The sequence below is a fragment of the Aptenodytes forsteri genome, unplaced genomic scaffold (assembly GCF_000699145.1).
Source record: "Aptenodytes forsteri isolate BGI_AS27 unplaced genomic scaffold, ASM69914v1 Scaffold227, whole genome shotgun sequence".
Classification (NCBI taxonomy): domain Eukaryota; kingdom Metazoa; phylum Chordata; class Aves; order Sphenisciformes; family Spheniscidae; genus Aptenodytes; species Aptenodytes forsteri.
In genome coordinates this window covers 4,209,924-4,222,843 of record NW_008795365.1, presented here as the reverse complement: position 1 = coordinate 4,222,843, position 12,920 = coordinate 4,209,924, and the positions used below count along the sequence as shown (strand labels likewise).

The following is a 12,920-nucleotide window of genomic DNA, read 5'->3' as shown; positions in this document are numbered from 1 at the left end:
TCTGTAGGGCTGCCATCACTTTATTTAGTGGTATTGAACTGGAAATGCTTTGTACTTTGTTTGTGGTCTTTCTTTAGACCTAAAAAAAAATACCTGTCTGTCACCTGTTATATCTTGTAAACTTCCAAGAGCCTCGTAATTCAGTTGTCTTTATTGTTCTGGAGCAGGAGTGAGTGGAGGGAGTCGTCCTTAGGTGTGTGTTGCTCATAGGAAGATAAAGTCATTACTGTTATTTTCAGTATTATGTGTGAATATGGTAAAGGAAATACAAATGCACTTAAAATACATTCCACCTTTTTTATCAAGACTTAAATTTAAAATTCTTTGCCCTTCCCTCCCTTCTGCTACAATTGTTGACGTGAATTCCCAGTACAATCCAGTGCTTGTCCATGTGCATTACTAATATCTAAGCAAGGGAAGAGACAGTTATGTAGAGGAATACAAGCAGTAATTTCACTTCTTTGAGTGCATTTATTTGTGATTTCAGGAATATTTAATCGTCTAGTACTCCAAGACTTTTTCTCTTCTAAAAATAAAGTAATTTTATAAGGAATCTTGCTTACTTTTTGGAATATATTATAGTCATTGATACCGTATTAGGAAATGCAGAATGTAAGCGTAGGTATTAAAATACTAAGGAAGCTCAAGGTAAAAGTATCAAACATCATCATGTATGTCTGCTCACGTTGCCTGGATTGCTTTTCTATATTCAACTACAAATTTTCACTTTGAAAACTGGTTTAAATTTACAGTATTTTAATCATTTAATATAGACTACTGGCATACAGTTTGCAAAATGAATATTATAATCAGATTCTTGGAGTAATAGTTGTAGTCACAATTTGAACAAGGTTACTTTACACAAGGCAGCTTGTGAAACTGAAATTTGCAGCAGTATAGATTCTTCTGTTCATACTACAACATGCTTTTCTTGGAAGCAAATACATTCTCAGATATCATCACAGCTTTATTTTACAGTGGAGAAATAGTAATGGAATGGAAAGCTGATGTTAAAGATTTGTGCAGTTACTTACACATCAGTACCCTTACTACTTGTATCTGAGACTTTGCCCTGTTTGCCATCTTGCTTAAAAGAGGAAAAAATCAAATAATTTTGCTTTTTTCATCTCTGAACTCTGCTAGTAATAACTTCAGATATGTATGTTCTTCGCTGTGCTGTCAGTAATTATGTTCTCTTTCGGATTTTTTTTTTTTCCTTAAGATCTGGAAGACTCCCACTACTCCTCTTCATAATTGGTGTATGTGTTTAAGCCTAAATTGTGCATTATGGCAGACAAATTAACAAGAATTGCTATTGTCAACTATGACAAGTGTAAGCCAAAGAAATGCCGTCAAGAATGCAAGAAGAGTTGTCCTGTGGTTCGAATGGGTAAGAGATGTAATTTAACAAAGTACTTAAGCAATTGGAGAAGCTTTAAATACTGTTCTACTAGAAGGAGCTAGTTTTTTATAATTGTTAGTTTTTTGTTTATCATTCATGCTTCGTTTCCTAAAGCCTTTAGAAGTATCGCTGAAAGCATGAACAGTTCATAGTAATAATGCCACTTTTCAGGTCTTCAGATGATCTGAAGCTTCAGTGAACGTTAATCAGTTACATGTTCCTCTGTGGAATTTAGTGGTACTGGCAAGAATTCTGATTCATCAGAAACTTTCCTGAGTTAATCTTATTCTTTTTCACCAGGAAAACTTTGCATAGAAGTTACATCACAGAGCAAAATAGCATGGATCTCAGAAACACTTTGTATTGGTTGTGGTATTTGCATCAAGGTAAAAGTTAGGCTGCTTTATTTAAAGTGATAAAATTTCCTTACTATGCTGTTACATTTAGTAATGCATACTGTAACTTCAGAAAGCAATTTTGTTTCCCTCAATAATCAGACCTTGTTAACTGTTATTGTTTATAGAAAGTGAAGTACCATGTCAGTTTACTGAACTGGTTGGGTTGCAGGGTGTGAGTTGTAACTTTTTGTTTGTGGCTTTGTTTTTGTTTGATTTTGTTTGGGTTTGTTTGTGGTGATAGACACCTAGCAGTAGAAAGATGTTTTTGTAAAAGAGCTGGCAAATACAGGCAGTGTGCCTTATTTGTATTGTAGACTGACAGTCTAAATTGCGAGCTGTTTAATTTGAAAAATGTGGTATAGAACTTCTTTGGGAAGTTGACTATGTAAATGAAAGTGAAGTAATTTGGTAGAAGTTCTTTTAAAAATATTTAAGTGCACAGCGGGTACAGTACAGAACATAGCATTTTGTTAATAAATTGTTTGTGTGCACTAGTAACCTATAAATTTATTTCAATTACAGAAATGTCCTTTTGCAGCCTTGTCAATTGTTAACTTACCTAGCAACCTGGAGAAAGAAACAACACACAGATATTGTGCCAATGCCTTCAAACTTCACAGGTATTTTATTTTTCAAATCAATGTAAAAGAGACAAAAAATTCAAGTTTTTGATAGTCTAAACATAGCGCACATCAAGGTGTTCTTGGTTATTACCTCAGTAGCTTCCTTTTTGAATGTTAATTACTTTTTTCTTATTAAAAAGTATTATAATGAAATAAAATTTTAGTGCTCATTTTACAGAGCGCCTGTTTAAAGACCAGACTGCTTTTAAGTCTTTCTATGATCTTCTATTTTTAAGGAATATTGATTTAATTTGAATTATATATTGGCAAGTTAACAAAGTAGGCTGAAATAATCAGAAAGTCTGAAAACAGGTTGCAACATTTACTTTACCACCAAATGTTGGTGTCTGATGGCATTAACATAATCCAAAGTTATTGATGTTGTGTACAGGCTGCCTATCCCTCGTCCAGGTGAAGTACTGGGATTGGTTGGAACCAATGGTATTGGAAAATCAACCGCCTTGAAAATTTTAGCAGGAAAACAGAAGCCAAATCTTGGAAAATATGATGTATGTATCGGCAATAAAATAGAGTTGGCATTATAGCTGTGGTTGTATTTTTTTCACTGAATTTTCGTATCTGTCAACGCAACAGAATTTGTGATGACATTGGCACTTTCCCTATTAACAGCCAGTGACCTACTCCACACAGAAACAATAGTAGAAGGATGTTGTTAACAAAGGCTTTTTTGCAAATTCTGTATATCTTTCAAGAAAGATGAGGATACTAATTATAATTGTAACTCACTAAAGATAAATATCAGAGGTAGGTTTCTGTCTTTAAGTCACACTTAAGGGTTTTTTTTTTATACCAGTCTTTAAAAATGTCAGCTTTTTTTCCCTGCACAATTTACCTGTTCCCCATCAAGGGATTTAAGTAGCTCAAGTTTTGGAGTTTCTTCTAAGTTCAACATGGTTTTTATCTGAACAGCTCTAGTGTCTGAGCGCTTACCATGTATCCTTATGATCTTTTAGGCTTTTTTGTCTTTGATTCTTTTGAAGATGATCTCTTAAAATATGTCGTTATCATAAGTTGCTGTTGAAGATATTTCCCACTGTACACTCTTAATACTGAGTTCTGAAAATCCTTAGTTTCTTCATGTTGCTAGATACTCAGAAATTTTGATAGTATTTTTTGAGAACCAGACATAGAACAACTTGTAATCTGCTGGTCTTCATGGGAGATCGTAATCCATTTTCCTATGTATTTACACTAAGTCAAACTGTGCAGCCAGCCAGTGAAATAATTTACAGGGGTTTGTTTACCTAGCACTACTCCAAAGAATGAATATTATTAGAGAAAAGACATAGTAACTATTGTGACTCTTCTTATCAGACAGTATTTCAGTTATCACCTTCTCGCCTTCAAATTACATGGTGACAATTGAATTGTGATGCTCACTTTTGTCCTTCAAGAAGGACTTGTAGGAACAAGTGTGTTCAAACTTTCTTCATCGGTTTCTTTACTTGAAAATTGTAACGGTTTAATAAATTATTCATTTCATGGCTGCCACTTAAAACTACAAAGAAATAACCATTCCCCAGCTACATTTTCCATTCTCTTTCAAGTTTGGTTTATATTATTTTGTGGACTCCTTGTTTCAGGTGGTAGTATTGCAGAAATAGCAAAACTTTTGACTTTCTGAATGTGTACTTAATTGAATTACCATGCTTCCAAAATCAGACTTTCCTGTGAAGAGCCAAATCATTATGACCACAGAAACACGTGGTATGAATTGAATCTTCCATGTTGCTTCTGCTCTAAAACTTATGAACCATTTCCTCTGTGTATTTGCTTGGTTTGGAAATATGGCTGTGTTGCTCTTGTTTCCGTACTGTTTACCATCAAAATAATTAACTCGGCACCATTCAGAGTAGTACGCTGTGTAAAAAGAAACTGTACGAGTTGGGACTTTTTCCTGGGTGATTGCTCTGAACAATTTTGGCTCTGAACAGTTCCTTTTTTTTTTTTTTTTGTCATTTTTCTTTGTGTTCTCCTTCTGTTTCCTTGGAAATCTTTGCTAGAAGCAGAGAAAATGACCAATTTTTTTTGTGCAAGTTGATTTTATCAGTCCAACCCTTTTCCTTTGGATTAGCTGGATCAGATAGTTAATAAGTGCAGTTACACTAATCCATGCTATCGTTTTCCCCATGAAGTAGTTTCACTCGTAGCTTCTTAACTGTCTAAGGACAGTTTTGGATGTCCTAGGTGCAAATTTAAAATGCTTTTTCTTGAAAGGGCTAGTGACACCTGGAAAAAAAAATCTGAACTTCTGCCCTCCATTTTGCAATTTTATAATTTTTCTTTTTTTTTTTTTAATGGAAACTTTGCAGAGGCAACATAACAGTTTGGTAACTAGCTTTTATCCAGGCTGTTTTTTTAATCTTGCAAGCATATTCTATTTGCTGTATTGATCGGAATTTTAAAATTAGATATTTTTTATGATGTTTTTAGAATGGTATAAGTAGACACGGGCTTTAATTTTGTCACAGGATCCACCTGACTGGCAAGAAATTTTGACTTATTTCCGAGGATCTGAATTACAAAATTATTTTACGAAGATCCTGGAAGATGACCTGAAAGCTATCATTAAACCTCAGTACGTGGACCAGATCCCTAAAGCTGCAAAGGTGAGAAATTTCAGGAGCTAACAGAAAGTTGGGAGCTTCTCCTGTAATACTTCTCTTGTGTTTAAAGATTTTATTTAGCAGCATAATTCAATGTCAAAAATCCACTACTGTCTGAAATTTTTAATGTTGAAATAATGTTGTGGGGTTTCTTTATTATTTATCATGCAGGGAACAGTGGGATCAATCCTGGATAGGAAGGATGAAACTAAGACACAAACTGTTGTATGTCAGCAGCTTGGTAAGTAATTTTGTAAAGTCAAACTTGAAAGCATTTGAGAAATTCATATTTACTGAAAAAATAAAGTTACTACTAATGTGGTAGTAGATTTAAATTATATCGATTAAAAAAAAAGTAAAGATGCTTTAGTTTAAAGCCTAGGGCTTGCTGTAAGCGTATCTGAACCAATGCAAATAATACTTTCTAGTGGCAAAGGCAAACTAATAGGAACATGCTAGTTAACAGAATCTAATGCAGTTTCTGTTTAATGGTAGAAAGTATTTATTTTTAAATCTGGAAAAATTCCAGTTACCATCTGCTGCTCTTGCTTGCTTACAACTCTGGCAAAACCTAAGCATCCCCTCTTGTGAGAACCATTGCATATAGAAAAGACTATGCAAGTACAAAAAAACCTTCCCCGTCCGTGTCCCCCCCCTCCACTGTATATAGATAATTATAATGGGATTAATACTGACTTCTGAGAATAATGCCATTAATAAGAACATCTGCTTAGTCCAGCCCTGGTAAATTTTTGTAGGTGTTTTGAATTCAGTTGTTACTAAATTTAGGTGTTAATTTAGGTGTTGCTAAATTGACAACAGGGTTCTTTGTGGTAGATCTGGGTGGTAAAGGTGGGGCTGCATTGTGCCACCAAGAGCGTGGTCTGAGTCCACGCTGTGGAATATTGTGCCACCAAGAGCGTGGTCTGAGTCCCACTTAACTTACTAGCGAAACAGTATATTTGTGAAATTTGCTGTTCATAAAGCTGATGAGAAAATACTGTCTTCACCCATTTGCTGTAACGTTTGGGGGACTAGATTTTCCTGAAAATCAGAACTCTTCAGCCAGCTCTAACAAGAAACACTTTTAAAACTGGTATAGTTTCTTTTTAGGGCCAGAAGTCTTTACCAAATGCGTGGTGGAAAAACAAATAGAAATGTAATCCTTCTGCATGATAAGAAGCAGCCATACAAATTAATCAGCTAATGCTGCAGAGAAGCCGTAACTTGCTGTGACTTACAAACAGCATTATGATGCTTCTATATAAACTGAACGCTTATTTTACTTGTTTTTTCCTCTGTGTAGGATGTCTGCTGTGATTATACATGTTTCTGTAGGTAATAAATATGAATTGTTGTGTTGATTGTAACATATCTAAAATTAACCACTTATTTGCAGACTTAACCCATCTGAAAGAAAGAAATGTTGAGGACCTTTCAGGAGGAGAACTTCAGAGATTTGCTTGTGCAGTTGTTTGCATTCAGAAGGCTGATATGTATGTTTAATTTACTTCTGTTACACACTGCTTCTAATAATCTGTCTCAGAATATGGTCCTCTAATTTACATTTATTGTTAGAAATAATACTTTTGTTTGAAGTATTTAAACAAAAGGATTTAAAAAATGTTGAGGACCTTTCAGGAGGAGAACTTCAGAGATTTGCTTGTGCAGTTGTTTGCATTCAGAAGGCTGATATGTATGTTTAATTTACTTCTGTTACACACTGCTTCTAATAATCTGTCTCAGAATATGGTCCTCTAATTTACATTTATTGTTAGAAATAATACTTTTGTTTGAAGTATTTAAGCAAAAGGATTTAAAAAAAAATGGTTTTACCAACTCAGCAGCTGAGATCCATATTTACTCCATATATAATCTCTGGGTTTTTCATACTTTAATTCGTCTGACTGGAAATAGCTAATTTCAGAGGCCAGTGTTAAATTTCAGCATCACACCTTCATACCCTTTCCTTAATCCCACATAAATGTATCCTGTTTGACAGCATACCTCATTTAGCCTCTCTGCATAAGAAACGGACAGATGCTTCCCCACCTTTGGGAACTTGTGTCCCTCTTCTCCTGTCTTGCAACCAGGAAATTACTGTCTAGTCTATGCTGTTTCCTGACTCCTTGGCACCAAGAAAGCGAGATCAGCAGGGTTATGGGGGTTTGGGGTTTTTTGGTTTGTTCTGATTTTTAAAATTTTTTTTTGTTTGGGTTGTGGTAGGGTTGTTTGGCTGAGGTTTTTTTGGTTGGTGCAGGTTTTGGGTGGGTTTTCTTGTTTGTTTTGTTGTTTTGTTTTTCTCTTTTGGAAGATGTCCTTCTTCCAGTCTCCTAAAGTATTTCGCACTTTTCAGTTGATGTTAAATTTAAGCTGAATCAGAACTGAGTGCATGGGATTCCTAACTGATTGCTGATTTCTCGTAACATTTGATAACTTTGTCAGAGCTTTTGGCAAAGTAATACTTAACTCAAACTGTTTAACAATTTCGTGTGACAGTCATCAGAGATTCAAGGCAGGTGTCAGTACATAATTCTCATTTTTTTGTCTCTCTTTCTCAATATAAATAATAGTAGTTTTTTATTTCTGTGTATTTAATGGTTGAAATGTTAGTATTAGTTTTGAATATGTGGAAAGCTTGCATTCACTAAGACTTCATTCTTTCTTTTGGGGCTAGCTTCATGTTTGATGAACCTTCTAGCTACCTAGATGTCAAGCAGCGCTTGAAGGCTGCCATTACTATTCGATCCTTAATAAACCCTGACAGGTAAATACAAACTTTAAATGTTTTGCTAGACTGTAATTATGTGACTGTGACTGTTTACAGTGGGAAGAAACATCCAGTCCATCTCCCTAGAAGTGCTGACTTCTCAGGATGGTACACTAATAGATGTTTGAAATATTCTAAGTCAGTAATATTCTATACCTTTCATTTTGGAAACTTATTTCCTGTAGTTTCTGTACTATTTCAGCATTTTGTAATAAGGATGTGAAAATACAGGTGGTTATTTTTCACCTGAATATTGCTGTTCCATTCCTTTCTCACAAAGATTTTTTTTTCTCTTCTTAAAATGTGCTAAGTATTTTTCACTCCAGTCAATCAATATCCTTCCACTTACTGTACATAAAGAAGCTGCCAGTCTACACTGAAGATGGACTTTCAACTTGTCATTCACAATGTCTGTTTATTGGACAGTTTAAAAAAAAAATGCTTATCAGAGATTTGAACTCTGTCCTTATTTAGTATAAAGCTAAGAAACCATATTAAATGAAAATCATGTTGATAGCTTTTGCTTATGCAAGACTAGAGTAAGAAAGAAAGAAAAAATATTTTGTATTGAGGTGTAAAAGCATCTCTTCTGGCTCTGTTTTTCAGGTACATTATTGTTGTAGAGCATGATCTAAGTGTGTTAGATTATCTCTCCGACTTTATCTGCTGCCTGTATGGTGTGCCAAGCGCTTATGGTGTTGTTACTATGCCTTTCAGCGTAAGAGAAGGTAATTCTTGCCATATTTCTCTTTTTAAACATACCACAAAAATCCTATGGAAGAAAAAAAAGGTATCAAAATGCTAGTAGTCTCTTATGTGAACATGTCGTCTTCCTGTTACAGTTCAGTAACTAAAAAAACTACTGGTTTATTTTGCGCAGAATTTCTGTTTTACATGATCCTAAACTTGTAAGTCAACCCAGAAGTCTTAATTATGAAATGCCCTTTGTCTCTTGCTATGGACATAATTTTGATACTTGCAGGTGTTTTGTAAACAGTGGAGTTACACAAAAGACCCTATAAATAGTAGAGAAAGGGCAGGAGACAGTTTGCACAGTACAGAGGTATGTAGTGTTCAACTGAATTGACCGCACTTGTAGCACTGAGACTCAGTTATAACTGGTTTTGTGAGAATGGGTCCAAGAGCAGTAGTTTCTTTAAACCCTACACACATTACTCATACTGGGTTTTCAGGAAGAGCTTCTATAGCCTTTCTGTAATTTCAGTAAGATTTGTCTTCATTCGATTTGCGTAACGTACACACTTTCAAACAGGAGGTTTTGTGGCCTCTTTTAACATGCCATTGAAAATCCAACATTCTCCTTAACTGACTAGAATTTACAGCCAAGAATTGCAATTCATCTTGTCTTGCTTTGTTGTAGACCTTTTTTAATGATCTTTTTTCCTCCCTTCGTAGGCATAAACATTTTCTTAGATGGCTATGTTCCAACAGAAAATCTAAGGTTTCGAGATGCATCTCTGGTCTTTAAAGTGGCTGAGACGGCTAATGAAGAAGAGGTTAAAAAGATGTGTATGTACAAATATCCAGGAATGAAAAAAAAGATGGGAGAATTTGAACTATCCATAGTAGCTGGAGAATTCACTGATTCTGAAATTATGGTGATGTTAGGGGAAAACGGTAAGCGCAATTCTTGCTGGAAACTGCTTCTACAGCCCTAAATATGCTCCTGAAGCCCTTTTTCAGTCTGGGAGCCAGGCTTCAAAATGACTGGTTTTGAGTCAGGTTGAACTGCTTGTTTCCTAGTGAAGATGTCACGCCACGAGCTTGCTCTCTAAATAGCAGGAACTTGAAGTTACTGAATGTTAATGATGCCATTGTGTTTGTCTGTGACCCCATTTTAAGAACTGAGATTGGCAGGATGATGATTGACCTGGTGAGCTTGGCCCCAAGTCTAGACTATTGTAGCTTTAGAGGTCTCTTCCATTTGAAAAAGGAAGTAATAGCAAGTGCTGCTTGCTGGCAGTGAATGTAGGAATTCTCAAAGCGGTCTAATTTTAAAATGTATTCTTTATTAAGTCTGTATTTTTTTGTATCAGTGACTTAATTGTTAGAGGTCTAAGTTACTAAAAAGTCTGAAGTCATATGTAACTTGCATTTTATTTTAGGAACTGGCAAAACTACGTTTATCCGAATGCTTGCAGGAAGACTTACGCCTGATGAAGGAGGTAGCGCTTAATGCCTTAGTTGAAACCTATTTTGAAGATACTGGAAAGGCTCTTGTTTTCACTATAAATTTTATCTTTTTACAGGTGAGGTCCCGGTTCTAAATGTCAGCTACAAACCACAGAAGATCAGTCCTAAATCTACAGTACGTTTAAGCCTTAGTTATTAAGTATTGTGTTTGCTACAAAAAGCATGTTCATAGTACACAGATAGAATTTCTTTATGCCCAGAACAAAAAGCTCTATTAATTCTGTTTCTTCTTGTTTTCTTGTGGTGTGGTGCATAAAACTGAGTGGCAACATTTTTCTTCTAATAGGGGAGTGTCCGTCAGCTACTGCATGAGAAGATCAGAGATGCCTATACACACCCCCAGTTTGTAACTGATGTAATGAAACCTCTTCAAATAGAAAACATCATTGACCAGGAGGTATTAATTGCCTAAGACAATATCCTAACTTTTCTTCTTTAATTTTCTACCTGTACCTGAACTAAATACGGCCTTATTCCCCCCCCTCCCCCCACCCCAATAGGTTCAAACATTGTCTGGTGGCGAGTTGCAGCGCGTTGCATTAGCTCTTTGTCTTGGTAAACCTGCAGATGTCTACCTAATTGACGAACCTTCAGCATATTTGGACTCTGAACAACGTCTAATGGCTGCAAGAGTCATTAAACGGTAAAGTATACACAATGGGAAGAAGAACTGAAATTTTCAGTAGTTTTACAGTAAGTTTACATTCAGCTCTTTTTTAATTTCTATTTCAGTTTCATTCTCCATGCTAAAAAAACAGCTTTTGTGGTAGAACATGATTTTATCATGGCTACATATCTTGCTGATCGTGTGATTGTTTTTGATGGCATTCCTTCCAAGAACACACTTGCGAACAGGTAAGAGACTCGTTTGGATTAGTAAGCAAGATAAAGGAGGACAACGTAGAAATAAATTGTTTATCAGAAGCATCAACAAAAATAAGGAGGTGAAGCATGCCTGCCTATGGAAATGTAAGCTGCATTTAAAGTGATCCAAGAGTGTCCTGAGGGTTCTGGCTTTTGTTTTGAAGTGAGGAAAAGAAAATGGGATTGACCCACTCCTGGAGGCTGCCTATAGACACAGAGTTGGGGCACAGTTGGAGAATGTAACCAAGCCCTCAAAAACATCAGCTCCTGGCTTAAAGTAGCGTTAAGCAACTGCACACCAATTAAATTACAATCAGAGGAGAACAAATAAGTGGCATCGATTGTAAGGAATGAAAAAAAGGACCAATTGTAAACTATGCTTAGGAAAATAACTTTCAGATGTGTTAAAAGCAAGCAGGGTACTAGGGGTACATCTGCATGCAAATCTTGTGAAGTGCAAGTCTTGACAGCAACATATAATGTACACTACCTATGAGTTTTACTCTTTCAAAGCTGTCCCTTTCGATATGTCTACTTCTGTTCCTGTAAGTAATTTCATGTAAATTACAGAGACTTTGAGCAACCTTATTAGAAGCCAGGCTTTTAGAACAGTGTAATTACCAAGTACTTAACGCGAGCCAGATGAAGTAAACACATTGATCTAGCAGTGTGTTTACGACACGCTGCTAGCCTGGTTTTGATGGTATTCCTTCTAAGAACACGGTTTGAATTAAAAAAAATCATGATCACATAACTGTTTCTCAGCATCAGTATATGTTACGATCTTCGTTATGTCTTGCTAATAGTGCAACTGTTTTTTTCTTTGAATTTAAATAACTAAAGTGTGCCAGCAGGTGCACACGTGTGGATACAAAGTAAAAAGAATGTAAAGGCAGCAGTCTGAAGACTTGTAGTGCCATGCCGAGATACTGCTGGAAGATGAGAGTAGTAGTTATGACTTCTTCTCTGAGATGTGATTTGACTGAAAATGCAGCATAGCCTGGTATGTCAAATACAGCTCAGGCTTGCGTTACCAGACCTGGATGAGCTCAGGATGGAGATCAAAGCTGCCTGTAATCTGCATAGTATAGAACTTCTGAAAATTTAGCTGGAATGTTCTTCTCTCTTAACAGTCCACAGACTCTTTTGGCTGGAATGAATAAGTTTTTATCTCAGCTTGAAATCACTTTTAGAAGAGACCCCAATAATTACAGACCAAGAATAAACAAACTCAATTCAATCAAGGTAAGAGAGAAGCACCTTTACAGTAAAGAAGCCATGACTGTTTAATGCGAAGCCAGGTTTTAAAGCGAGGAACAAAATGAACACTAACCTGGTAGTTTTGCTGTGCTGGAGAACAGCACGTGAAATGAGTAGTGAGAGTAATCAGGAAAGTAATCAGAAAAGAGTTTAGATAAGGGGCTTTATTTCAGCTACGTTCAATTCTGCCAAAGGCTACTTCAAGTAACATTGACCTTTTTTCTCTTCCCAAGGATGTGGAACAAAAGAAGAGCGGAAACTACTTTTTCCTGGATGACTAAATATTGAATCTGAGCATCTTTGTAACTGGCGTCTAGAAATGCATATTGGAATTAAACATTTGTGGATGAGAAGGCTCAATCAGGTTTTAGAACACTTAATCTTTTGGAGCTTAAAATCTCTTGCTGCGTGTAACATCTGAGACCAGTAGCAGTGTAAATCCTAGTCTGAGTAAAACTGCCACTTTCTATATTTTGGTGACACAGCCCTATTTTCAGTGTAATAATTTCAAAATAGACCACCTTGAAATTGTGCAAATGAGTCTCCTGATTTTTCAAAATTGAAGGGAGGTTTTCAATCCAATATATCCTACTCATGTACCAAGTACTGACTGCACTTCCTCATTTTAAAAAGCTTTGAAGCTGTTTTCTGTGTAAGAGGGAAGCTTACCAACAATGTCAAGCTACAGACGTGACTCCTATTTTAAAAAGGTTGAATCTCTCTGGATGAGGGTTTCGTAAATAAATATCCTCCTAACTTTCA

At 35.8% G+C, this 12,920-nt stretch overlaps 1 protein-coding gene across 1 annotated transcript; it reads left to right on the top strand.

Annotated features, from left to right (window-relative positions):
* Positions 1–1,218: 1,218 nt before the first annotated feature.
* Positions 1,219–12,920, top strand: ABCE1 (ATP binding cassette subfamily E member 1). Its single transcript, XM_009280260.2, has 17 exons — positions 1,219–1,390; positions 1,703–1,788; positions 2,323–2,420; positions 2,815–2,932; positions 4,916–5,053; positions 5,222–5,291; positions 6,450–6,546; positions 7,728–7,817; positions 8,427–8,548; positions 9,237–9,458; positions 9,947–10,006; positions 10,091–10,149; positions 10,321–10,431; positions 10,535–10,677; positions 10,767–10,889; positions 12,032–12,143; positions 12,392–12,920. The coding sequence occupies exons 1-17, from the start codon at positions 1,288–1,290 to the stop codon at positions 12,437–12,439; spliced, it is 1,800 nt and encodes a 599-aa protein (XP_009278535.1). The 5' UTR covers positions 1,219–1,287; the 3' UTR covers positions 12,440–12,920.